Source organism: Caenorhabditis remanei, chromosome II (assembly GCF_010183535.1).
Source record: "Caenorhabditis remanei strain PX506 chromosome II, whole genome shotgun sequence".
In the NCBI taxonomy this organism is placed as follows: Eukaryota; Metazoa; Nematoda; class Chromadorea; order Rhabditida; family Rhabditidae; genus Caenorhabditis; species Caenorhabditis remanei.
The window spans coordinates 14,113,860-14,139,165 of NC_071329.1; the positions used below are offsets into that span (position 1 = coordinate 14,113,860).

General features: G+C 36.4%; 14 protein-coding genes across 14 annotated transcripts; 13 read left to right on the forward strand and 1 right to left on the reverse strand.

Moving 5' to 3' along the window:
• Positions 1 to 614: 614 nt before the first annotated feature.
• On the reverse strand, positions 615 to 1,734 carry GCK72_006829 (uncharacterized protein; the record flags this gene model as incomplete). The annotated part of the gene is made up of 5 exons (XM_053725819.1): positions 615 to 795; positions 840 to 1,197; positions 1,433 to 1,536; positions 1,584 to 1,646; positions 1,691 to 1,734. The coding sequence occupies 5 exons, from the start codon at positions 1,732 to 1,734 to the stop codon at positions 615 to 617; spliced, it is 750 nt and encodes a 249-aa protein (XP_053590013.1).
• Positions 1,735 to 2,120: 386 nt separating this feature from the next.
• GCK72_006830 (uncharacterized protein) lies at positions 2,121 to 3,627 on the forward strand (the record flags this gene model as incomplete). Its single annotated transcript, XM_053725820.1, has 7 exons — positions 2,121 to 2,213; positions 2,263 to 2,469; positions 2,515 to 2,636; positions 2,679 to 3,054; positions 3,108 to 3,255; positions 3,305 to 3,456; positions 3,505 to 3,627. The coding sequence occupies 7 exons, from the start codon at positions 2,121 to 2,123 to the stop codon at positions 3,625 to 3,627; spliced, it is 1,221 nt and encodes a 406-aa protein (XP_053590014.1).
• Positions 3,628 to 3,848: 221 nt separating this feature from the next.
• Positions 3,849 to 5,401, forward strand: GCK72_006831 (uncharacterized protein; the record flags this gene model as incomplete). The annotated part of the gene is made up of 7 exons (XM_053725821.1): positions 3,849 to 3,950; positions 4,001 to 4,237; positions 4,290 to 4,411; positions 4,454 to 4,832; positions 4,881 to 5,028; positions 5,078 to 5,229; positions 5,276 to 5,401. The coding sequence occupies 7 exons, from the start codon at positions 3,849 to 3,851 to the stop codon at positions 5,399 to 5,401; spliced, it is 1,266 nt and encodes a 421-aa protein (XP_053590015.1).
• Positions 5,402 to 5,567: 166 nt separating this feature from the next.
• On the forward strand, positions 5,568 to 6,124 carry GCK72_006832 (uncharacterized protein; the record flags this gene model as incomplete). The annotated part of the gene is made up of 3 exons (XM_053725822.1): positions 5,568 to 5,681; positions 5,731 to 5,949; positions 5,996 to 6,124. 3 exons carry the CDS (start codon positions 5,568 to 5,570, stop codon positions 6,122 to 6,124), a joined length of 462 nt encoding a protein of 153 aa, XP_053590016.1.
• Positions 6,125 to 6,163: 39 nt separating this feature from the next.
• GCK72_006833 (uncharacterized protein) lies at positions 6,164 to 6,457 on the forward strand (the record flags this gene model as incomplete). Its single annotated transcript, XM_053725823.1, has 1 exon — positions 6,164 to 6,457. One exon carries the CDS (start codon positions 6,164 to 6,166, stop codon positions 6,455 to 6,457), a length of 294 nt encoding a protein of 97 aa, XP_053590017.1.
• Positions 6,458 to 6,473: 16 nt separating this feature from the next.
• GCK72_006834 (uncharacterized protein) lies at positions 6,474 to 7,165 on the forward strand (the record flags this gene model as incomplete). The annotated part of the gene is made up of 4 exons (XM_053725824.1): positions 6,474 to 6,602; positions 6,649 to 6,796; positions 6,845 to 6,996; positions 7,043 to 7,165. The coding sequence occupies 4 exons, from the start codon at positions 6,474 to 6,476 to the stop codon at positions 7,163 to 7,165; spliced, it is 552 nt and encodes a 183-aa protein (XP_053590018.1).
• Positions 7,166 to 7,386: 221 nt separating this feature from the next.
• On the forward strand, positions 7,387 to 8,969 carry GCK72_006835 (uncharacterized protein; the record flags this gene model as incomplete). The annotated part of the gene is made up of 7 exons (XM_053725825.1): positions 7,387 to 7,464; positions 7,518 to 7,799; positions 7,842 to 7,963; positions 8,007 to 8,391; positions 8,442 to 8,589; positions 8,639 to 8,790; positions 8,838 to 8,969. The coding sequence occupies 7 exons, from the start codon at positions 7,387 to 7,389 to the stop codon at positions 8,967 to 8,969; spliced, it is 1,299 nt and encodes a 432-aa protein (XP_053590019.1).
• A 175-nt stretch (positions 8,970 to 9,144) lies between these two features.
• Positions 9,145 to 10,995, forward strand: GCK72_006836 (uncharacterized protein; the record flags this gene model as incomplete). Its single annotated transcript, XM_053725826.1, has 7 exons — positions 9,145 to 9,246; positions 9,591 to 9,830; positions 9,878 to 10,005; positions 10,049 to 10,427; positions 10,478 to 10,625; positions 10,675 to 10,826; positions 10,873 to 10,995. The coding sequence occupies 7 exons, from the start codon at positions 9,145 to 9,147 to the stop codon at positions 10,993 to 10,995; spliced, it is 1,272 nt and encodes a 423-aa protein (XP_053590020.1).
• A 225-nt stretch (positions 10,996 to 11,220) lies between these two features.
• Positions 11,221 to 15,498, forward strand: GCK72_006837 (uncharacterized protein; the record flags this gene model as incomplete). Its single annotated transcript, XM_053725827.1, has 7 exons — positions 11,221 to 11,298; positions 11,352 to 11,633; positions 14,387 to 14,508; positions 14,552 to 14,933; positions 14,984 to 15,131; positions 15,175 to 15,326; positions 15,373 to 15,498. 7 exons carry the CDS (start codon positions 11,221 to 11,223, stop codon positions 15,496 to 15,498), a joined length of 1,290 nt encoding a protein of 429 aa, XP_053590021.1.
• A 343-nt stretch (positions 15,499 to 15,841) lies between these two features.
• GCK72_006838 (uncharacterized protein) lies at positions 15,842 to 17,412 on the forward strand (the record flags this gene model as incomplete). The annotated part of the gene is made up of 7 exons (XM_053725828.1): positions 15,842 to 15,943; positions 15,993 to 16,265; positions 16,312 to 16,433; positions 16,624 to 16,843; positions 17,003 to 17,042; positions 17,092 to 17,243; positions 17,290 to 17,412. The coding sequence occupies 7 exons, from the start codon at positions 15,842 to 15,844 to the stop codon at positions 17,410 to 17,412; spliced, it is 1,032 nt and encodes a 343-aa protein (XP_053590022.1).
• Positions 17,413 to 17,637: 225 nt separating this feature from the next.
• GCK72_006839 (uncharacterized protein) lies at positions 17,638 to 19,203 on the forward strand (the record flags this gene model as incomplete). Its single annotated transcript, XM_053725829.1, has 7 exons — positions 17,638 to 17,715; positions 17,771 to 18,052; positions 18,097 to 18,218; positions 18,261 to 18,639; positions 18,689 to 18,836; positions 18,882 to 19,033; positions 19,081 to 19,203. 7 exons carry the CDS (start codon positions 17,638 to 17,640, stop codon positions 19,201 to 19,203), a joined length of 1,284 nt encoding a protein of 427 aa, XP_053590023.1.
• A 213-nt stretch (positions 19,204 to 19,416) lies between these two features.
• Positions 19,417 to 21,186, forward strand: GCK72_006840 (uncharacterized protein; the record flags this gene model as incomplete). Its single annotated transcript, XM_053725830.1, has 7 exons — positions 19,417 to 19,509; positions 19,565 to 19,813; positions 19,865 to 19,986; positions 20,245 to 20,623; positions 20,672 to 20,819; positions 20,863 to 21,014; positions 21,061 to 21,186. 7 exons carry the CDS (start codon positions 19,417 to 19,419, stop codon positions 21,184 to 21,186), a joined length of 1,269 nt encoding a protein of 422 aa, XP_053590024.1.
• Positions 21,187 to 21,483: 297 nt separating this feature from the next.
• Positions 21,484 to 23,018, forward strand: GCK72_006841 (uncharacterized protein; the record flags this gene model as incomplete). Its single annotated transcript, XM_053725831.1, has 7 exons — positions 21,484 to 21,585; positions 21,636 to 21,842; positions 21,889 to 22,010; positions 22,054 to 22,441; positions 22,489 to 22,636; positions 22,685 to 22,836; positions 22,884 to 23,018. 7 exons carry the CDS (start codon positions 21,484 to 21,486, stop codon positions 23,016 to 23,018), a joined length of 1,254 nt encoding a protein of 417 aa, XP_053590025.1.
• Positions 23,019 to 23,211: 193 nt separating this feature from the next.
• GCK72_006842 (uncharacterized protein) lies at positions 23,212 to 24,819 on the forward strand (the record flags this gene model as incomplete). Its single annotated transcript, XM_053725832.1, has 7 exons — positions 23,212 to 23,313; positions 23,365 to 23,649; positions 23,696 to 23,823; positions 23,868 to 24,243; positions 24,290 to 24,437; positions 24,489 to 24,640; positions 24,688 to 24,819. 7 exons carry the CDS (start codon positions 23,212 to 23,214, stop codon positions 24,817 to 24,819), a joined length of 1,323 nt encoding a protein of 440 aa, XP_053590026.1.
• Positions 24,820 to 25,306: the final 487 nt, after the last annotated feature.

Consider the following 25,306-nt stretch of genomic DNA (forward strand, 5'->3'; position numbering starts at 1 on the left):
CTGGCAACAAGAAAATAACAAAATGCGAGTAAATTGCGAGTACAAAATGAAGAAGAAAGTTAAACAGAAAAACCTGCAGATTTAATGAAATCTAACACATAATCATGATATTCCAAGTGCTTTTTATAACTTTTTTCATTATCGAATCGACGGAAGCACTTTGTACAGAAGAAATTGAATGGGTCGGTGTTGCAAGGGCGGTCCATATTAAAGTGATCGATGCAGATAGCTCTTGACATAAGTCGTATATGACACACTGGGCAATTGTAACTGAAAAATATAGAAATTTGTATTATGAGCTCGGCACAGTTCTTACAATTGCGCTCCACCGAAATGCCCTTGAAAAACGACTCTTTTTCTCTGCGGCTCTCAATTTCGAACACAATTTTCTTTGGTTTCGATAGAGTGCGGTTGTAAGAAGCGTACCGTACTAATAGTTTGTATTATTAGCACGGCACGCTTCTTACAATCACGCTCTACCGAACCGGAGAAACTTGTGTGCGAAATTGAGAGACTCAGAGAAAAAGAGACATTTTTGAAGGGCATTTCGGCGGAGCGCAATTGTAAGAACTGTGCCGAGATAATAGAACCCTGTCGCTTATGAAAACTAGAACTCACTCTTCGAAAAATATAAATTTTGCGATTTCCATGAGATCGGACCAAGTTCTGACCGCCGGATTATGAATTATTGAACTCTCAATATAATTATTTTCCATTTCAATACTTCTCTTAAAAGAAGCTGCATCGTTCTCTGAAGTTTTAGCTCGCTCTATCGATTTTTCGAGTTCTCGGTTTCTAAAAATCATTAATCATTTCAGAATGAATCACGTTTCACTTACAATTCAGTGAAATCTGTAAATTGTTGATCGTTTCGTTCGTTTTCTTGGAAAATCGTGGGACAATCCTCTGCCCAATATCTTCTCTGCTCTGCTTTATATTTCTTCGTTGATTTTTTGGCGGAAAACGGTTTATAGGCAGCTTCCAATTCTTCTTTCGATGTTACATGCACACGAAGATGCTTTTTGAGATTCCCTTTCAGCCGGCACGCCTTCCCACAATACGAACATTGATATGGTGTCACGTCAGTGTGTATCGATTGATGTTCGAACAAATTCGACTTAAATCGAAAATGTTTCAAACAAATGTTACATTTGAATGGTCGATCTCCTGTGTGAACTACTGCGTGTTGCTTTAGACCTGAAAATTGTTTTAATGTTTTGAGAAACTGAACATGAATGAGAATAATGACGAATGGGTCAAGTTTCGAAGTATTAGCACGGTTTGCTTCTTACAACCGCGCTCTACCGAAACGAAAGAAAATAGTGTGAGAAATAGAGAGGCTCAGAGAAAAAGAGACATTTTTCAAGGGGATTTCGGTGGAGCGAAGTTGTGAGAACTGTGACGAGCTAATAATGCGAAATAAATGTTTCACCTTTGAATTCTGTGAATGTTTTATGACAGACATTGCATTTATAGATCATTCTTGGGTCAATGTATCGAACAACTGGGCCGTTTGAAGACGAGGGAATATTTTCACTAAAAAATTGATGGTTTTCAGGTTTATTTTTAGTACAGGAACTCACTTTTTCTGGTAACTTTCCTCAGCAAATAGTTCAATTGAAGGCTGAATTTCGTAGAAAATTGGACTGAAAAGAAAAAGATAAGCAGTGAAAACAGTAGCAAAACCCACTTTTGTTGAAAATCGAAGACATCAACCGGTTGATTGGAAGACATGTCCGTATGGCTCGATCTGGAAATGTTTTTTTCTCATTGGCGTCACAAGTTGAACGAATTTAAGATTAAAAATACAATTAATAAAAAGAGAAGATTTTTTTATTCGATATTTTGTAATTTTTTTTACTTAAAAATACAAATTTTAGACATCAAATTCAAAATTTGAATAATTCGAAACGAAGAATACAAAAATGATGTGGAAAAACTTGCGCGTCAATTAGAATGCATTGCGCACAACTGCGTACCGTAATCCCGATTGCAAATAAAAAAAAACATTTTTTTCAGTTTCCTTATTCATTTTTTTTTCACAAACGACTGTAAATTCACATGACGCACAATTGTTATTTGAAAATTCCATAGATCTCACTGACCGTTTCGAGTTTCAGATGTCTGAAGAAAACGATAACGTGGCTCCGATGAACAACGATAAGGACAATTTGGTGTCGGAAGTGAGACAAGAAACCGCTGAGAACAAAACGGTATATTTGCTGAATTCAAAATTTCTAATTCAAGCTATCTTTTTTACAGGGAAGCCAAGATGGTTCTCGCAACGAAATCGTTGAGAAAATGCTCAAAGAGGTTTTGGATAAACAGAAAAATCTCGTCGATGAGCTCCGTTCCGTCAGAAGCGATCTTCAATTGATTCGAGACGATTTGAAACCAATAATAGTGAAAGCAGCAGCTTTGAAAGAAACGGATGATGAAGATGAAACAGATTCAGAATCTGATAACGAGGTTATCATGCAAAAGATATTATCCTGACAAGTTCTTTGATTTCAGAGTGCTACCATGCCGACTACTGGAAAATACTTCGTTTTAAAACATGTCTTTAAGAATGTCTCTAATATGAAGGAAAATGAATATCGGTTGTCAGAACCGGAAGAACACTATGGAGTTGAATGGTATTAATAGAGAATATATTCATTTGAACTCAGTAACTTCAGGAGAATGCTTGTGTACCGAACGAAAGAACAGCTTAAGTTTTATTTGAACTGTCTGAAATCGATGGACACTGTGAATTGGAGAATCGAAACTCAGCGAAAACATGTACTAGTTTCGAATCGTGTGGAAAACAAAGTGATGGAAAGCATAGGAATATTTGACAAAGAATCTCGCTCGTGGGGATGGCCATTTATCGCATGGGATGTTCTGGAAAAAGACTTCCTTGTGGATGACCAATTGACTGCTGAAATTCACGTGAAAATTAAGAAAACAACTGGAATTTACAAAGATAATCTGAGAAGTTTCGACGAGACAATGGAAGAATTCTCAGATGTTGTACTTGTTGTCAACGAAGATAAATTCTACGTCTTAAAATTAGTCAGTTTCAACAATTTTCAGAACATGTTTTTATTTTTTCTACAATTTTTCAGTATTTGGCTGCTCACTCACCCTATTTCAAGGCCTTGTTTTTGGGAAATTTCAATGATTCGAAGAAATCGGAAATCAAATTGACTGGAATCGATGCGGATGATTTCCAGAACTACCTTGAACTGCTTTATGGAGAAAGTGCAATTGATGGTAACATTTGATTTTGTCATCTTTGTTTTGAAACGTTTTCATTTTTCAGAATTCACAGTCGAAGGGCTTCTTCTTGTCGGTGATATGTACGACACTCCAATGGCCATTCGCAAATGCGAGCAGTTTTTACTCAAGGAATCGAAGAAATCATTGAAGAAAAAGTTGCAAATGTCCATGAAATACCATCTGGAAGCATTGAATGTATTATTTTTCTTTCTAAATCCATCATATTACAACTTCACTTTCCAGAAACAATGCCGCAAGGAGATCAAATCGGTTGCTGACATCAAATCAGTTCTCCCAGGAGATATTCGTGATTTGGATCCATCAATTATGGCGGAGTTTTTGGAAATTGCCCTCTCTATTCAATAATTTGTTAGATTCCTCACGATTTCATTATTTTTCCTTTTCAAAAACCATTTTGTTTCCCTTTTCGCTGTTTTCGTTTCATCGTTATAAATACCGCTTTTTGATATGATATAAAACTCATTTATTCTTTTTTTAAATTGATTGTCAGAATCTGTCTTGTTATCATCTTTCATATTATATTTTAACCTCGCAATGTGCTTGAAAATGACAAAAATTCCAGTAAAATGACCGACGGAAACAACAAAATCTCATCGGAAAATATCGAAGAGGAAGGATCTGCATCGAAGCGTCAAAGAATTGAAGAAGAAAATAGTCAGAATGCAGAGGTTTGTCGATCACAATTCTGAAATTTTTTAAAATCTAATTTCTTTTTCAGAACAACGCAAATGATCAGCATCCTTTGACGCTTCGAATGATGTATAATACATGTCAAGAAGTGTTGGAAAAGCAGAAAAATATCGAAAATTTTAACACAGAAATTGTCGATGAGCTGCGCTTCTTCAAAAACGAGCTTCAATTGATTCGTGACGATTTGAAACCAAAAACAGTGACAGCAGCAGTTCCGATAAAAGCCGATAGCAAGAATACAACTGCTTGGAACCCTGAAAACAAGGTTATTATCTAAAAAAAAAGTCTATTGATCCTGGCAAATTCATTGTTTTCAGAGTGCTACCATGCCGACTACTGGAAAATGCTTTGTGCTAAGACATGTCTTCAAGAATGTCTCGAATATGAAGGAAGATGAATATCGGTTGTCAGAAGTGGAAGAGCACTTTGGAGTTAAATGGTATTAGTAGAGAATATATTTATAAAAACTCGGTAACTTCAGGAGAATGAATGTGCGCCGAACGAAAGAACATCTTGAGTTTCATTTGCAATGTCTGAAATCGATGGACACTGTGAATTGGACAATCGAAACTCAGCGAAAACATGTACTAGTTTCGAATCGTGTGGAAAACAAAGTGATGGAAAGCATAAGAATATTTGACAAAGAATCTCCCTCGTGGGGATGGCCAGAGTTTATCAAATGGGATGTTCTGGAAAAAGACTTCCTTGTCGATGACAAACTGACTGCTGAAATTCACGTGAAAATCGAGAAAACAACATGTATTTATAAAGATAATCTGAGAAGTTTCGACGAGACAATGGAAGAATTCTCGGATGTTGTACTTGTTGTCAACGAAGAGAAATTTTATGTTCTAAAATTGGTTAGTTTCGATATATTTCAAATCATGTTTCAATTATTTCATTTTCAGTATTTGGCTGCTCACTCTCCATATTTCAAGGCCTTGTTTTTGGGACAGTTTCAAGAATCGAAGAAATCGGAAATCAAATTGACTGGAATCGACGCAGATGATTTCCAGAACTACCTCGAACTGCTTTATGGAGAAAGTGCAGTTGATGGTAACATTTGATTTTGTCATCTTCGCTCTAAAACTATATCATTTTTCAGAATTCACAGCAGAAGGAATGCTCATGGTGGCTGATATGTACGATACTCCACTGGTAATCCGCAAATGCGAGCAGTTTCTACTCAAGGAATCAAAGAAAACATTGAAGAAGAAGTTAGGATTGTCTACTCGATACAGTTTGGAAACACTCAAGGTGAACAATTGTATTCAAATTATTTGAATGGGATCATAATTTTCAGAAGAAATGCCTCGCTGAAATCAAATCGATTGGCGATCTTCAAGCTGTTCTGCCAGGGAATGTGCAAGATTTGGACAAATCTATAATGGGCGAACTTCTTGAAAAATCCATTTCACTTCATAATTGAATACAATTGTATCGATAATATCTGTTACAACTATCCGTAAAATCTCAATATCTCACATCATTTCATTGCCCTCTCTCTCTCCGCACCCTGCATTGTCTTTCCTGATTTTTTTCCAGTTACTTCTCATTTCTCTACTTCCTTCATAAATTAACTCACTTATAGTTTTATGGACCTTTGCGTTGATTTTCTGACAAGTGATGAAGAAAACGTGGCTCCGGTGAACAACGATAAGGACAATTTGGTGTCGGAAGTGACACAAGAAACCGCTGAGAACAAAACGGTATATTTGCTGAATTTATATTTTTAATTTTAAGCTATTCTGATTACAGGAAAACCAAGACACTTCTCGCAACCAAATCGTGGAGAAAATGCTCGAAGAGGTTTTGGAAAAGCAGAAAGATTTTGAAACTTCTTTAGTCGATGAGCTCCGTTCCGTCAAAAGCGAGCTTCAATTGATTCGAGACAATTTGAAACCAAACACCGTGACTGCATCAGTTCCGGTAAAAAGGGATATTGAGAATACAGCTGATTCGGACTCTAAAAATGAGGTTATCGACTACGATAGTACGGTCCTGAAAAATTCATTGTTTTCAGAGTGCTACCATGACGACTACTGGAAAATACTTCGTTTTAAAGCATGCTTTCAAGAATGTCTCAAGTTTGAAGGAAAATGTAGATCAGTGGTCAGAAGCTGAGGAACACTTTGGAATTGAATGGTATTAGTAGAGAATATATTTATTAGAACTCAGTAACTTCAGGAGAATGATTGTGCGCCGAACGAAAGAACATTTTGGGTTTTATTTGAACTGTTCGAAACCAACGGGCACTGATAATTGGACAATCGAAACTCGGCAAAAGGATGTATTCATTTCGAATCGAGTGGACAACAAAGTGAAAGAAGAAAGCATAACAATATTTAGCAAGAATGCTCACACGTGGGGATGGGAGGAATTTACCAAATGGGATGTATTGGGAAAGGACTTCCTTGTCGATGACAAACTGACAGCTGAAATGCGAAAAATGGGATGTTCTGGAAAAAGACTTCCTTGTCGATGACAAACTGACAGCTGAAATGCACGTGAAAATCGAAAAAACAACTGGTGTTTACAAAGATAATCTGAGAAGTTTCGACGAGACAACTGAAGAATTCTCAGATGTTGTACTAGTTGTCAACGACGAAAAATTCTACGTTTTGAAAAAAGTGAGCAGAGCCAAGTGTAGACAGGTAGTCATAAATTAGTTTTCAGTTCCTCGCCGCGCATTCTTCATACTTTAAAGCCTTGTTTTTGGGACACTTTCAAGAATCAAAGGAATCTGAAATCAAATTAACTGGAATCGATGCGGATGACTTTCAGAATTATCTTGAAGGTCTATATGGAGAATATTCAATTGACGGTAACTTTTGAATCGCCATTTTCGCTTTAAAACTATATGATTTTTCAGAATTCACAGTAGAAGGTATTCTTATGGTGGCTGACATGTACGATACTCCATCAGTCATTCGAAAATGCGAGCAGTTTTTACTCAAGGAATCAAAGAAATCATTGAAGAAAAAGCTGCAAATGGCCATGAAATACCATCTGGACGCATTGAATGTATTTTTTCTTTCTAAATCCATCATATTACAACTTCATATTCCAGAAACAATGCCGCAAGGAGATCAAATCGATCGATGACATCAAATCAGTTCTCCCAGGAGATATTCGTGATTTGGATCCATCAATTATGGCGGAGTTTTTGGAAATTGCGCTCTCTATTCAATAATTTGTTGGTATAAGATTTCATAGTTTTTCTTTTCTGTTCAAAACCATTTTTTTTTGGGTTTTTCCTACGTTTCCGCATCATTGTTATACCGCCCTTTGAGAAAATTATATAAAACTCATTCAGAATTTTTTTCTATTGTTTCCCAGAAACTGTTTTGTTATCATCTTCACATTATATTTTATCCTCGAAATGTGCTTTAAAATAACGAGAATTCCGGTAAAATGACCGATAGAAACAATGAAAGATCGCCGTCACCAAAGCGTCTCAAAATTGAAGCAGAGAATGATCAAAATGTAGAGGTTTGTCAAATACAATTCAGAAATTATTCAAATAGATGTGTTTTCTTTTTCAGAACAATGCGAATTATCAACATCATTTGACGCTGCAAAAAATGTACGATACGTGTCAAGAAGTGTTGGACAAACAGAAAAATCTCGAACAAGTCCATGAAAATATGCTCAAAGAGGTTCTGGAGAAGCAGAAAGATTTCGAAACTTCCTTAGTCGACAAGCTCCGTTCCGTTGAAAGTGAGCTTCAATTGATTCGAGACGACATGAAGCCAAAAACAGTGACAGCATCAGTTCCGAAAGAAACCGATAATGAGAATAAAACTGCTTCAGATTATGAAAACAAGGTTATCATGCAAAAGAAATTATCCAGACAACTTTTTTTTCAGAGTGCTACTGTGCCGACTACTGGAAAATACTTCGTGCTAAAACATGTCTTCAAGAATATCACAAGTTTGGAGCATTTGGATAGAATGTACAGTGAGAAAGAAGAACATTTTGGTGTCCCATGGTGAGAATCACTGTTACTCTTTTGTATATTACCAATGTTCTAGGAGGATCCTAATCCAGAGGGATATGGTCCATCTTGGAATTTTCTTGAGCTGTGCTGCGAAGATGGATGATCAAAAAATGTCTTTTGACGTTGAATACAAAACAAAAATAATGTCTACTACTGCAAGAAAGTGGAGTAAAAAAGAACGCGACGTTTTTCAAAATTTAGAACTGGAGAATGAAAACGGATGGGCTGAGTTCATAAAATGGACGGTATTGGAAAAAGACTTCCTTGTGGATGGCGAACTTACTGCTGAAGTTCATGTAAATATCAAGAAAACAACTGGAATTTACAAAGATAATCTGAGAAGTTTCGACGAGACAATGGAAGAATTTTCAGATGTTGTACTAGTTGTCAACGAAGAGAAATTTTATGTTCTAAAGTTGGTTAGTTTCAATAATTTTCCAAACCTTTTTCAATTATCTCAGCATTTCAGTATTTGGCTGCTCACTCTCCATATTTCAAAGCCTTGTTTTTGGGAAATTTCAACGATTCGAAAAAATCTGAAATCACATTGACAGGAATCGATGATGATGAATTCCAGAAATATCTCGAAGTTCTTTATGGAGAAAGTGCAATTGATGGTAACATTTATTTTTGCCATATTTGCTTTGAAGCAACAGAATTTTTCAGAATTCACAGTAGAAGGTATCCTCGTGGTGGCTGATATGTATGATACTCCTACGGTCATTCGAAAATGCCAAGAGTTTCTACTCGAAAAATCAAAGAAATCATTGAAGAAAAAGTTGGATTTGTCTACTCGATACAATTTGGAAGGACTCAAGGTTTGTTTCAACCTTGAACTCTATTAGAAATAAACCTTCATATTCAGAAACAATGCCTCGGCAAGATCAAATCAGTCGCCGATATTCGATCCGTACTGTCAGAGGATATTCGTGAACTGGATCCATCGATTATGCCAGAACTTCTTAAAAAAGCACTCGCTCTTCACAATCCCCAATAGCACTTTTCTGAGTTTCTTTGTTATTTTTTTCATTGTTTTATCAATCTTTGAGTGTTATGAAAAAAAGATCATCCAAACATTTTTTCTATTGATTGTCAGAATCTGTCTTGTTATCATCATTCACATTATATTTTATCCTCGAAATGTGATTTAAAATGACAAAAATTCCAGTAAAATGACCGATAGAAACTACAAGATCTCATCGGACAATAACGAAGAGGGAGGATCTGCATCGAAGCGTCAAAGAATTGAAGCAGAGAATAATCAGAATGCAGAGGTTTGTCAATTATTAGGAATTCGTTTTTTTTCTGTGCAACAGAAGTCCGCGCCGCACTCACGCGGAGGCCACGCCCATTTCTTGCGGCAGTGTTCAAAAATTAAACGCAGCGTTGAAATCGGGGTGGGCTAGAGCAATTTCGTTACAACTGCGCTCCACTGCAAACGAGAGAATACTGGCGGGAGACGCAGAGTTTTTTCAGCGTTTGGCCTATTTTCGCAACAGTTTTTTTGTAAGTTGTGCCGATACTCTCTCGTTTGCGGTGGAGCGCAGTTGTAAGAAAATTGTACTTCGTATAATACAGTTTTGAAATTATTAAAATAGAAATCTGTTTTCTTTTTCAGAACAGTGCAAATAATTCATCCGATTCTACTATCCGATGCGTTTACAATATGTGTCAAGAAGTGCTGGAAAATCAGAAAAATATGGTCGAAAAACTTCGGTTGACAGATGAGAAACTGGAATCGATTCAACTGCAACTGAAGTCCGATACAGTCGATGAAACAACTGCAATCTCATCGAAGACTCTTGACAACAAAGATTCAGTGAAAGCGACGACGTCCAGTGATTCTTCCCAAAAAACGGTTAACCTGATCTGTTTTTGTTCTTGCTCACTAATTGTAGTTTTCAGATTCCAAGTGAAATTATGCCAATGACTGGAAAATACTTTGTGTTGAAGCATGTTTTTAAACATGTTTCAGAAATGAAAGAAAATGAGAAGCATTGGTCAGAAGTAGAAGAGCACTTTGGAGTTGGATGGTAGGGTACCGAGTATATAGCCATAGCATATTTGTGATTTTAGGAGAATGCTTGTGCACCGAAAGAAGGAACATCTTCAGTTTTATTTGAACTGTTCGAAACCAACGGGCACTGATAATTGGACAATCAAAACTCGGCAAAAGGATGTATTCATTTCGAATCGAGTGGACAACATAGTGGAAAAGGGCAAAAGAATATTTGACAACAAGTTTCCCACGTGGGGATTTCGTGAATTTATCGAATGGGATGTGTTGGAAAAAGACTTTCTTGTGGATGGTCAATTGACTGCTGAAATTCACGTGAAAATCGAGGAAACAACTGGAAATTACAGAGATAACCTGCGAAGCTTCGACGAGACAATGGAAGAATTTTCTGATGTTGTATTAGTTGTCAACGAAGAGAAATTCTACATTTCAAAGTTGGTCAGTTTAAATAATTTTCAGAACATGTTACAACTACTTCAATATTTCAGTATTTGGCTGCTCACTCTCCATATTTCAAGGCCTTGTTTCTGGGAAATTTCAATGATTCGAAGAAATCGGAAATCAAATTAACTGGAATCGATGATGATGACTTCCAGAAATATCTCGAAGTTCTTTATGGAGAAAGTGCAATTGACGGTAACTTTTGACTTTGCCATTTCTGATTTAAAACTATATCATGATTTAGAATTCACAGTAGAAGGTATTCTTATGGTGGCTGACATGTACGATACTCCATTAGTCATTCGCAAATGCGAGCAGTTTATACTCAAGGAATCAAAGAAATCATTGAAGAAAAAGCTGCAAATGGCCATGAAATACCATCTGGACGCATTGAATGTATTTTTTCTTTCTAAATCCATTATATTACAAGTTCACATTCCAGAAACAATGCCGCAAGGAGATCAAATCGATCGATGACATCAAATCAGTTCTCCCAGGAGATATTCGTGATTTGGATCCATCAATTATGGCGGAGTTTTTGGAAATTGCACTCTCTATTCAATAATTTGTTTGGTTTCCATAAGATTTCATTCTTTTTTCTTTTCAAAAACCATGTTCTTCCTTTTTTGCTCTTTTCGTTTCATTGTTTTAAATATCAATCTTGGAGTATGCTATAAAAAAGTCATTCAATCATTTTTTATTGATTATCAGAATTTGTCTTGTTGTCATCTTCTACCTTATACTTATTTCAACCCCGAAACGTGCTTTAAAATAACAAATTTTCAGTAAAATGACCAAAAGAAACAATAAACGCCCGCCGCCACCAAAACGTCAAAGAATTGAAGCAGAGTATGATCAGAATGCCGAGGTTTGTCAAATACAATTCAGAAATTATTCAAATAGATGTGTTTTCTTTTTCAGAACAATGCGAATTATCAACATCATTTGACGCTGCAAAAAATGTACGATACGTGTCAAGAAGTGTTGGACAAACAGAAAAATCTCGAACAAGTCCATGAAAATATGCTCAAAGAGGTTCTGGAGAAGCAGAAAGATTTCGAAACTTCCTTAGTCGACAAGCTCCGTTCCGTTGAAAGCGAGCTTCAATTGATTCGAGACGACTTGAAGCCAAAAACAGTGATCGCAGCAGTTCCGGAAGAAACCGATAATGAGAATGAAACTGCTGTGAACGCTAGGAACAAGGTTATCGACTAAAAAGCAGACTTGTCACGGGCCGGGCCGAAATCAGGAAAATTCTCGGATCGGCCCGTTTTGAAACATTTTTTGAAAACATTTTGAGTTTTTGAATTTTTTTTGGAAATTTTTTGAATTTTTATGAAATTTTTTGAAATAAGCATACTTGTCAAAAATCGGGCCGGCCCGGCTCGGCCCGTCGGCCCGGCCCGGCCCGGCCCGGGCCGCCACGGGCCGGGCCGAAATTTCTCTCGGCCCGGCCCGGCCCGGTCGGCCCGGATTCAAAAATGGGTACCCATTTTTACCAATTTTTTTTGAAATTTTTCGAAAAAAAAACAGTAAAAATGCTTAAATTATCATTACATATTCACATTTTGATTCAATTTTAAATGTTTATTCGAAAACTATACTTTTTTCAAAAAATTTCCAAAAAAAATTCAAAAACTCAAAATGTTTTGAAAAAATGTTTCAAAACGGGCCGAGCGGGCCGGGCCGGGCCACGGGCCGGGCCGAGATTTTTCCTGATTTCGGCCCGGCCCGGCCCGTGACAAGTATGGAAATAAGTATAGTTTTCGAACAAAAATTCAAAATTGAATCAAAATGTGAATGTGTATAATAATTTAAGCATATTTACTCTATTTTTTCGAAAAATTTAAAAAAAATTTGGTAACAATGGGTACCCATTTTTGAAGGCCCATACTCCAAGGGTACAACGGATTGAGGGCACAATGACTCTTAAGGTACCATGACTCAGAGGGTACTATACTTTTAGGGTACAACGAGTAAGTTGCTCTTAGGGTATAACGGCCCATAATCCAGGGGTACATCCAAAAAGGGTACATCGTGATCATAGGGTACCTTGAATCAGAAAGCACACTGGATCATAGGGTACATCTAGGAGGTGTTATCCTAGGGCTCATCTTACATACAATCAAAGGGTACATCGGTGTAATTATCAAAGGGTACATCAATTATGTTCATGGGGTACACTCACTGTACATTCAGAAAACATTGTCTTTTCAAATTAAGGATCCCTTTTTTCTGGGATAATGTACTCAATATATTGCATACTCTTCTACCTTCTCCCCCAACTATTTTTTTCTAAATATTTCTTTCTGTTTTTTCTTCCAGTCATTCCTTTCTTCCAATCTTTTTCCTTCTCTCAATCTGTTTCTCTTCCTCCTTTCTCTTCTCCTTATTCTTACTCACGCGCTTCTGTCAGTAAGCTGCATCAGAAGCGGGAACCGTTCCCTTCTTCGACGTGAGGATCAGGTTACCTCTTTTGAGATCTGGGGGGGGGGATCATTTGGTTCCCTTCATTTTTCTTTATTTTGTCATTTTTGGTGTTGTTAAAGATAAAGTTATTAATTACCACACAACTCTTTCTTCCCAAGCACAAAAAGAAAATGAGGGAGAAACCTCTTCCGGTTGCCTCCCTCCATTTTTCTTCAGATACGCGTAGTGTGAAGGGAGAGCATCAGAAAGAAATATTTAGAAAAAGATAGTTGGGGGAGAAGGTAGAAGAGTATGCAATATATTGAGTACAGTATCCCAGAAAAAAGGGATCCTTAATTTGAAAAGACAATGTTTTCTGAATGTACAGTGAGTGTACCCTATAAACATAATTGATGTACCCTTTGATCATTACACCGATGTACCCTTTGATTACATGTAAGATGTGCCCTATGATAACACCTCCTAGATGTACCCTATGATCCAGTGTGCCCTCTGATTCAAGGTACCCTATGATCAAATTTTTCATCGATGTACCCTTTTTCGATGTACCCTTGGATTATGGGCCGGGTATAACAGATTGTTGACTCAAAGGGTACAACGAGCTGAATACTCAAAGGGTACAACGAAATTTTTGATCACAACTGAACTTTGTGAAGTTTTATGGCACAAAAATGCAAAAATGCATGAAATTGCGTTCGTGAGTAGAATTAAATTGCATTTAATGGTACAAGTTTTCTTCAAGGGTAGGTCGAATAAAAACGTTCGTTTTTTTAATCATAACCACCTAGACATTGAAATCTGGGGAAGATATTTACATTTTCGAATAGCCAACACAAATATGTATCCTATCATCTAAAATTTACTTCGGACCTCCGTACGCCGACATGATGCAAGAGAGCTGGAAATTAGATGTAAATTAATAAAATGTACGAAATAAAACTGGCAATTCATTTCTAAAAATATTTTGATCCTAAAGTTCTTAGAATACCCAGGGTGAAAACATATCAAAAAATCAGCCAGAACCGATTAGTTAGGCTGAAACGTAACATGACCTGGTGGCTTGTGATCGAGCTAGTCAGATATTATCTCTTAAATAACCAAACTCGATTGTTACTTTTATGAAATATATAAATTTTGGACCAACGTTCCACAGTTGGACTATTATTCTGTGAAACATCATACATTTCGAATAATGAAACTTTACAAAGTTCAGTTGTGATCAAAAATTTCGTTGTACCCTTTGAGTATTCAGCTCGTTGTACCCTTTGAGTCAACAATCTGTTGTACCCTAAGAGCAACTTACTTGTTGTACCCTAAAAGTATAGTACCCTCTGAGCCATGGTACCCTAAGAGTAACTTTTTCCTCGTTGTACCCTATTTCGTTGTACCCTATTTCGTTGTACCCTTGGAGTATGGGCCATTTTTGAATCCGGGCCGACTGGGCCGGGCCAAGAGAAATTTCGGCCCGGCCCGATTTTTGACAAGTCTGCTAAAAAGTACGAGCCTGACAACTTCTTTGTTTTCAGATTGCTACCATGGTAACTACTGGAAATTACTTCGTGCTAAAACATGTCTTCAAGAATGTTTCAAGTTTGAAACACGCAGATACAATGTATAGTGAGAAAGAAGAACATTTCAGTGTCCCATGGTGAGAATCACAGTCAGTTTTTTGTATATTACCAATATTCCAGGCGGTTCGTAATCCAGCGGAGCGAAGAACATTTCAGAATTTTCTTGATCTGTGCTGCTGAGATGAATGATAGAAAAATGTCTTTTGATGTTGTATATGAAATCACAATCATGTCAACCAATGCCAGAAAGTGGAGTAAAAAAGCACGCAATGTTTTTCAAAATTCAAGACCGGGGAATGTGATGGGATCTGAATTAATTGAATGGCAGGTATTGGAAAAATACTTTCTTGTGGATGGTCAATTGACAGCTGAAATTCACGTGAAAATTAAGAAAGCAACTGGTGTTTACAAAGATAATTTGAGAAGTTTCAACGAGACAATGGAAGAATTCTCAGATGTTGTACTACTTGTCAACGAAGAGAAATTCTTCGTCTCAAAATTAGTCAGTTTAAACAATTTTCAGAACATGTTTCTATTTTTCTACAATTTCAGTATTTGGCTGCTCACTCTCCATATTTCAAAGCCTTGTTTTTGGGAAGTTTCAACGATTCGAAGAAATCTGAAATCAAATTGACTGGAATCGATGCTGATGACTTCCAGAAATATCTCGAACTACTTTATGGAGAAAATCCGATTGATGGTAATTCTAGTTTTGTCTTGATAAAAATTAAATTGTTTTTAAGAATACACTTGCGAAGGACTTCTTCTTGTAGCTGACATGCTAAACACACCAATGGTCATTCGAAAATGCGAGCAGTTTTTACTCAAGGAATCAAAGAAAACATTGAAGAAGAAGTTAGAATTGTCTACTCGATACAGTTTGAAAACACTCAAGGTGAACAATTGCATTCAAATTATTTGAAATAGATCATAATTTCCAGAAGAAATGCCTCGCTGAAATCAAATCGATTGGCGATCTTCAAGCTGTTCTGCCTGAAAATGTGCAAGATTTGGACAAATATATAATGGGCGAACTTCTTGAAAAATCGATTTCACTTCATAATTGAGTTTAATTGTATCGATAATATCTGTTACAACTATCCGTAAAATCTCAATATCTCACATCATTTCATTGTTCGAATCCAAAAAAATCGGTACAGATTCATTGTTTTCTCTCTCTCTCTCTATCTCTCCGCACCCTTTATTGTCTTTCCTGATTTTGTTTTCCAGTTACTTCTCATTTCCCTGCTTTCTTTATAAATAAACTCACTAATAGTTTTATAAACCTTTGCGTTGATTTTCTGACAAGTGATGGAAGTATTTATCTTTTATGCATATCTGAAAATAATTTTTTCAAACAGGTGTATACAAACATGTTTCTCAGGTCTCACTGATCGTTTCGAGTTTCAGATGTCTGAAGAAAACGACAACATGGCTTCGATGAACAACGAAAAAGACAATTTGGTGTCGGAAGAGCAAGAAGTGACACAAGAAACCGCTGGGAACAAAAAGGTATATTTGCTGAATTTATATTTTTAATTTTAAGCTATTCTGATTACAGGAAAACCAAGACGCTTCTCGCAACCAAATCGTTGAGAAAATGCTCGAAGAGGTTTTGGAAAAGCAGAAAAATTTCGAACGAATCCATGAAAATATGCTCAAAGAGGTTGTAGAGAAGCAGACAATTTTTGAAACTTCCTTAGTCGATGAGCTCCGTTCCGTCAAAAACGAGCTTCAATTGATTCGAGACGATTTGAAACCAAAAACAGTGACAGCATCAGTTCCGGTAAAAAGGGATATTGAGAATACAACTTATTCGGACTCTAAAAATGAGGTTATCGATTACGATAGTACGATCCTGACAAATTCATTGTTTTCAGAGTGCTACCATGCCGACTACTGGAAAATACTTCGTTTTAAAGCATGCTTTCAAGAATGTCTCAAGTTTGAAGGAAAATGTAGATCAGTGGTCAGAACCGGAAGAGCACTTTGGTTTTAAATGGTATTAGTACAGAATATATATATATATATATATATATATATATATATATATATAGCGAACGAAAGAAACAGCGGCGAACGAAAGAACATCTTGAGTTTCATTCGAAGTGTTCGAAATCGATAGACACTATAAACCGGACAATCGTAACTCGACAAAACAACAAAATGAAACAATGCATATCAATATTTAGCAACAGATCTACCACGTCGGGATGGTCACGATTTATCGAATGGAGTGTATTGAAAAAAGACTTTCTTGTGGACGGCAAGCTGACAGCTGAAGTTCACATCAAAGTCGGGAAAACATCTGGTGTTTACAAAGAAAATCTGAGAAGTGTCGACAAGACAATGGAAGAATTCTCAGATGCTGTACTAGTTGTCAATGAAGAGAAATTCAACGTTTCAAAGTTGGTTAGTCTCAAAAATTTTCAGAACACTTCTTTATGTCTTCCACAATTTCAGTATTTGGCTGCTCAATCTTCATATTTCAAAGCTTTGTTTTTGGGGAAATTCAATTAATCGGAAAAATCTGAAATCAAATTGACTGGAATCGACGCAGATGACTTTCAGAAGTACATCGAAGTTCTTTATGGAGAAAGTGCAATTGGCGGTAACTTTTGATTTTTCCATTTCTGTTTTAAAACTATATCATGATTTAGAATTCACAGTAGAAGGTATTCTTATGGTGGCTGACATGTACGATACTCCATTAGTCATTCGAAAGTGCGAGGAGTTTTTACTCGAAAAATCAAAGAAAACATTGAAGAAAAAATTGCAAATGTCCATGAAATACCATCTGGAAGCATTGAATGTATATTTTATTTCTAAGTCCGTCATATTACAAGTTCACTTTTCAGAAACAATGCCGCAAGGAGATCAAATCTGTTGCTGACATCAAATCAGTTCTCCCAGGAGATATTCGTGATTTGGATCCATCAATTACCACGGAGTTTTTGGAAATTGCCCTCTCTATTCAATAATTTGTTAGATTCCTTACGATTTCATTATTTTTCCTTTTCAAAAACCATGTTCTTCCTTTTTCGCTCTTTTCGTTTCATTGTTTTAAATATCAATCTTTGAGTATGCTATAAAAAAGTCATTCAATCATTATTTATTGATTATCAGAATTTGTCTTGTTGTCATCTTCTACATTATACTTATTTCAACCCCGAAACGTGCTTTAAAATAACAAAATTTTCAGTAAAATGACCAAAAGAAACATTAAACGCCCGCCGCCACCAAAACGTCAAAGAATTGAAGCAGAGAATCATCAGAATGCCGAGGTTCGTCAAATACAATTCAGAAAATATTCAAATAGAAATCTGATTTCTTTTTCAGAACAATGCAAATGATCAACATCATTTGACGCTGCAAAAAATGTACGATACGTGTCAAGAAGTGTTGGATAAACAGAAAAATCTCGAACAAATCCAAGAAAATATGCTCAAAGAAGTTGTGCAGAAGCAGAAAGAATTCGAAATTTCCTTAGTCGACAAGCTCCGTTCCGTCGAAAACGAGCTTCAATTGATTCGAGACGACTTGAAGCCAAAAACAGTGACACCAGCAGTTCCGGAAGAAAACGATGATGAAGATGAAACAGATTCAGAATCTGATAACGAGGTTATCATGCAAAAGATATTATCCTGACAACTTCTTTGTTTCAGAGTGTTTTCATGCCGAGTACTGGAAAATACTTCGTGCTAAAACATGTCTTCAAGAATGTCTCGAATATGAAGGAAGATGAATATCGGTTGTCAGAAGCGGAAGAACACTTTGGAGTTAAATGGTATTAGTAGAGAATATATTTATTAGAACTCAGTAACTTCAGGAGAATGAATGTGCGCCGGAGAACAGAACATCTTCAATTTTATCTGCATTGTTCGAAACCGATGGACACTGTGAATTGGACAATCGAAACTCAGCGAAAACATGTACTAGTTTCGAATCGAGTGGACAACGCAGTGAATGAATGCATACAAATGTTTGACAAAGAATATTCCTCGTGGGGATGGCCTAAATTCATCAAATGGACGGTATTGGAAAAAGACTTTCTTGTGGACGGCAAGTTGACAGCTGAAGTTCACATCAAAGTCGGGAAAACATCTGGTATTTACAAAGATAATCTGAGAAGTTTCGACAATACAATGGAAGAATTCTCAGATGTTGTACTTGTTGTCAACGAAGAGAAATTCTACGTTTTGAAAAAAGTGAGCAGAGCTGAGGGTAGACAGATGGTAGATACTGATTAGTTTTCAGTTCCTCGCCGCGCATTCTTCATACTTCAAAGCTTTGTTTTTGGGAGACTTTCAAGAATCAGATAAATCTGAAATCAAACTGTCTGGAATCGATGATGATGACTTTCAGAACTATCTCGAAGTTCTGTACGGAGAATACTCCATTGACGGTATAATTTATTTAAAAAATATTTTTTTAATGAGCCGTTTTTTAGAATTCACTGTGGAAGGAATTCTTCTCGTTGCTGATATGTACGACACTCCACTAGTCATTCGCAAATGCGAGCAGTTTATACTCAAGGAATCAAAGAAAACGTTGAAGAAAAAGCTGCAAATGGCCATGAAATACCATCTGGAAGCATTGAATGTATTTGTTTCTTTATAAATACATCAGATTACAACTTCACTTTCCAGAAACAATGCCGCAAGGAAATCAAATCGGTTGCTGACATCAAATCAGTTCTCCCAGGAGATATTCGTGATTTGGATCCATCAATTACCACGGAGTTTTTGGAAATTGCCCTCTCTATTCAATAATTTGTTGAATTCTATACCAATGTTATTCTTTTCAAAAACCATGTGCTTCCTTTTTTGTCGTTGTTTTTTTTCATTGTTTTATCAATCGTTGAGTATGATATACAAAGCTCATTTATACTTTCTTTATTGATTGTCAGAATTTGTTTTGTTATCATCTTTCACATTATATTTTATCCTCGAAATGTGCTTGAAAATGACAAAAATTTCAGTAAAATGACCGACGGAAACAACAAAATCTCATCGGAAAATAACGAAGAGGGAGGATCTGCACCGAAACGTCAAAGAATTGAAACAGAGAATGCCGAGGTTTGTCAATTACAATTCAAAAAATATTCAAATAGAAATCTGATTTCTTTTTCAGAACAATGCAAATGATCAACATCCATTGACGCTTCGAATGATGTGCAATACATGTCAAGAAGTGTTGGAAAAACAGAAAAATATCGAACATTTTAACACAGAAATCGTCGATGAGTTGCGCTCCGTCAAAAGCGAGCTTAAGCTCGAGCTTCAATTGATTCGAGACGATTTGAAACCAAAAACAGTGGTAGCAGCAGTTCCGATGAAAGCCGATAGCAAGGATACAACTGCTTGGAACTCTGAAAACAAGGTTATTATCTTTAAAAAAAGTCTATGATCCTGAAAAATTCATTGTTTTCAGAGTGCTACCATGACGACTACTGGAAAATACTTCGTGCTAAAACATGTCTTTAAGAATGTCTCGAATATGAAGGAAGATGAATATCGGTTGTCAGAAGCGGAAGAACACTTTGGAATTGAATGGTATTATTATAAATTCACGACACTGCGCCGCATGGCTTTTGGCGCCTCTAATTTGTTCAAAATGGTCTCGAAGCGAAAAACATTATTTGCATTTATTTTTAGACCTGCAAAGCTCGAAAATAGGGTATTTGATCTTTTTCAACTACGAGACCATTCCGCGAAATTTCTAATAAATGGGATGCGCCTTTAAAGCCATGCGGCGCAGTGTTGTGAATTTATAATAGAAAGAATATATTTATTAGAACTCAGTAACTTCAGGAGAATGGGTGTGCGCCGAACGAAAGAACATCTTCATTTTTATTTGCACTGTCCGAAATCGATGGGCACTGTGAATTGGACAATCGAAACTCAGCGAAAACATGTACTAGTTTCGAATCGAGTGGAAAACAAAGTGAAAAAAGGCAAACAAATATTTAACAACAAAACTCCCGCGTGGGGATGTGAAAAATTTATCAAATGGGCGGAAATGGAAAAAGACTATCTTGTGGATGGCCGATTGACAGCTGAAATTCACATAAAAATCAAGAAAACAACTGGTATTTACAAAGATAATCTGAGAAGTTTCGACGAGACAATGGAAGAATTCTCAGATGTTGTACTTGTTGTCAATGAAGAGAAATTTTATGTTCTAAAATTGGTTTGTTTCAATATATTTCAAATCACGTTTCAACTATCTCATTTTCAGTATTTGGCTGCTCACTCACCATATTTCAAAGCCTTGTTTTTGGGAAATTTCAACGATTCGAAGAAATCGGAAATCAAATTGACTGGAATCGACGCAGATGATTTCCAGAACTACCTCGAACTGCTTTATGGGGAACATCCGATTGATGGTAATCCTAGTTTTGTCTTGATAAAAATTACATTGTTTTTTAGAATACACTTGCGAAGGACTTCTTCTGGTAGCTGACATGCTAGATACTCCACTGGTAATCCGCAAATGCGAGCAGTTTCTACTCAAGGAATCAAAGAAAACGTTGAAGAAGAAGTTAGAATTGTCTACTCGATTCTGTTTGGAAGCACTCAAGGTGAACAATTGTATTCAAATTATTCGAAAAAAATCATAATTTTCAGAAGAAATGCCTCGCTGAAATCAAATCGATTGGCGATCTTCAAGCTGTTCTGCCAGGGAATGTGCAAGATTTGGACAAATCTATAATGGGCGAACTTCTTGAAAAATCCATTTCACTTCATAATTGAATACAATTGTATCGATAATATCTGTTACAACTACCCGTAAAATCTCAATATCTCACATCATTTCATTGTTCTCTCTCTCTCCGCACCCTTTATTGTCTTTCCTGATTTTTTTCCAGTTATTTACTTCCCATTCCCCCTACTTTCTTTATAAATTTACTCACAAATAGTTTTGTAGACCTTCGCGTTTTCTGACAAGTAGTGGAAGTATTTATCTTTTATGAATATCTGAAAATAATTTTCTCAAACAGGTGTATACAAACAGGTTTCTCAGGTCTCACTGACCGTTTCGAGTTTCAGATGTCTGAAGAAAACGACAACGGGGCTCCAATGAACAACGAAAAAGACAATTTGGTGTCGGAAGAGCAAGAAGTGACACAAGAAACCACTGGGAACAAAAATGTATATTTTCTGAATTCAAAATTTTTTATTTCAAACTATTCTTCTTACAGGAAAAGCAAGATGATTCTCGCAACGAAATCCTTGAAAATATGCTCAAAGCTGTTCTGGATAAACAGAAAAATCTCGTCGATGAGCTCCGTTCCGTCAAAAGCGAGCTTCAATTGATTCGAGACGATTTGAAACCAAAATCCGTGATCGCAGCAGTTTCGAATGAAACGGATGATGAAGATGAAACAGATTCAGAATCTGAAAATGAGGTTATCGACTACGATAGTACGATCCTGGCAAATGAATTGTTTTCAGAGTGCTACCATGACGACTACTGGAAAATACTTCGTGCTAAAACATGACTTCAAGAATGTCTCAAGTTTTAAGAATTTGGAAAAGATTTACAGTGAGAAAGAAGAACATTTTGGTGTCCCTTGGTGAGAATTACAGTCACTTTTTTGTATATTACCAATGTTCTAGGAGGATTCTAATCCAGAGAAACACGGAGAAAGAACATTTTGGAATTTTCTTGAGCTGTGCTGCGGAGATGGATGATCAAAAAATGTCTTTTGACGTTGTATTTGAAACCAAAATCATGTCAAACAGTACAAGAAAGTGGAGTAAAAAAACAAGCGGAGATTTTCAAAATTCAATACCTAAGAATGAAATGGGTCCTGAATTAATTGAATGGGCGGTGTTGGAAAAAGACTATCTTGTGGATGACCAATTGACTGCTGAAATTCACGTGAGAATCAAGAAAACAGCTGGTATTTATAAAGATAATCTGAGAAGTTTCGACGAGACAATGGAAGAATTCTCAGATGTTGTACTTGTTGTCAATGAAGAGAAATTCTACGTTTCAAAATTGGTCAGTTTCAATAATTTTCCAAATATGTTTAAATATTTCATTTTCAGTATTTAGCTGCTCACTCTCCATATTTCAAGGCCTTATTTTTGGGAAATTTCAACGATTCGAAGAAATCGGAAATCAAACTGACTGGAATCGATGATGATGACTTCCAGAAATATCTCGAAGTTCTTTATGGAGAAAGTGCAATCGATGGTGACTTTTCATTTTGACATCTCTGTTTTAAAACATATCATTTTTCAGAATTCACAGCAGAAGGTATCCTCATGGTGGCTGACATGTACGACACTCCACTGGTGATTCGGAAATGCGAAGAGTTTTTACTCGAAAAATCAAAGAAATCATTGAAGAAGAACTTGGATTTGTCTACTCGATACAATTTGGAAGGACTCAAGGTATGTTTCAACTTTAGACTCTTTTAGAAGTGAACCTCCATATTCAGGAACAATGCCTCGACAAGATCAAATCAGTCGCTGATATCCGATCCGTCATACCAGGAGATATTCGTGAACTGGATCCATCGATTATGTCTGAACTTCTCAAAAAATCCCTCGCACTTCACGATCCTCCTCAATGATATTTTTCTGACTATAAAAAATTGCTTCTTTGTTATGAAAATTTGATATTGATATTGTGCTTTGTTACATTTAAAATTATATATTTGTTATATTTTCAATATGTATTTTTCTTATGGTAAAGATCAGAGATTCATCGTAATCCTTTCTATTTTCAGTTTCTCCCGCTCCGTTTTCTACCACAAATCTCTCCGAATGTCTGAGGAAAATGATAACGTGGCTCCACTAAATAAGGACAAGAATGATTTGATGCCGGATGATCAGAAAGTAGAACAAGTCAACACTGAAAATGATGAAGTACGTGTACAAATGAAAATATCGACTCGTAATCTACATTTTTATTTTCAGAAAAATCCAATCGATGCACTCAATTCTTCTGTTCGAAGTATGCACAAAATTTGTCAAGAGTTGCTCCAAAAACAAAAGAATCTTGAGAAGACCAACATGGAGATCATCGAAAAGCTGCGCTCCGCCGAAGAAAAAATAGAGAAACAATCATCGGAACTCCAACAAATTCTTCAAGAAATTCAACTCAAATCTACTGAAACCAATGAGGAATCAGACGATTCTACGGTGCCACTTGAGAACGATAACTCTCTGAATACGGCTTCCAGCGATTTCACAAAAACTACTGTAAGGTTCAGTTCTAGTCGCTTGTTTTCTAATTTTCAATTTGCAGATTCCACGTGAAATTATGCCGACGACTGGAAAATATTTTGTGTTGAGACAAATTTTTAAAAATGTCTCGAATATGAAAGAAAATGAAATTCGATGGTCGGAAATTGAAGAACACTTTGGCGTTGCATGGTATGATACCGAGTATAGTAAATTCATATTTGTTATTTTAGGAGTATGTCTATGTGCCGGAAAAAAGACTTTCTTTCATTCTGCTGCTTACAATCGACGGACACTGGAAAATGGATGATCGAAGTTAGGCAACAACTAGTTTTAATATCGAATCGAATCGAAAAAGTGCGAGAAGGCACTGCGACATTCACAAACATCGGAAAAAAGTGTAACACTTCGGGATGGTCATCATTTATGAACTGGGCGAAATCGCAAAAAGACTTCCTTCTGGATGATCAATTGACAGTTGAAATTCACGTGAAAATCAAGAAAACAACTGGTATTTACAAAGATAATCTGAGAAGTTTCGACGAGACAATGGAAGAATTCTCGGATGTTGTACTAGTTGTCAATGAAGAGAAATTCTACGTTTTGAAAAAGGTGAGCGAATAATTTGTAGATAAGTTTCCATTCATCTGGTTTTCAGTTCCTCGCTGTCCATTCTTCATATTTCAAGTCACTTTTTTTGGGACAGTTTCAAGAATCGAAGAGATCTGAGATCACACTGACAGGAATCGATGCGGATGACTTTCAGAACTATCTGGAATTGCTTTACGGAGACAATCCAATTGATGGTAACATTCACAATTAGTTTTTCGAAAAATACCTCAAACTAAAATTTTTAGAAATCACAGTCGAAGGAATTCTTCTTGTCGCTGATATGTACGACACTCCGCTGGTCATTCGCAAATGCGAGGAGTTTCTATTGAAAGAATCAAAGAAAAAGCTGAAGAAAAAGTTTCAAATGTCCATGAAATACCATCTGGAAGCATTGAAGGTAAATTTTGATGAAGGCCAGCATTCGAAATAAGTTATCATTTTCAGGAACAATGCCTCGACAAGATCAAATCGGTCGCTGATATTCGATCCGTACTGCCAGAGGATATTCGTGAACTGGATCCATCGATTATGCCAGAACTTCTCAAAAAATCACTGGCTCTTCACAATCCTCAATGATTTTTTTCAAGTATTTCATTGTTTCTTTGTTTAAAAATTTTGATATTGATACTGTGCTCTCTTATGTTTTGAAAGCTTTGTTTGTTGAATTTGAAGACTTTTTATTTCCCTTCTTGTTTTTCAGATGCAGAATAGTGTTTCATTGACTTTATAATGTATAAAAATTCTTATCAGAAAAAATATGTTCTTCCCTGATTTGAGAGGTATTTAATAGTCGAAACAGTTGGTCTTCCCAGTTCTATGATACAATCTTGCGCACCCCTGATAAGCGCGGCGCGAATCAGAATCGGTATGAATCAGAACTACCAAGTTAAGCATACTTGCAATCCGGGCCGATCCGGGCCGACAGTTTTTATTAAATAACTTTCTTCAAACAAATCGTATCGGGTTGATCAATAGCTCAAATGATAGATATTTGGACCTGTCATCAGACAAAATCAAAACAAACTTCGCAAAAAACCCACAGAGGCCCCGGGCCGGCTAAAAC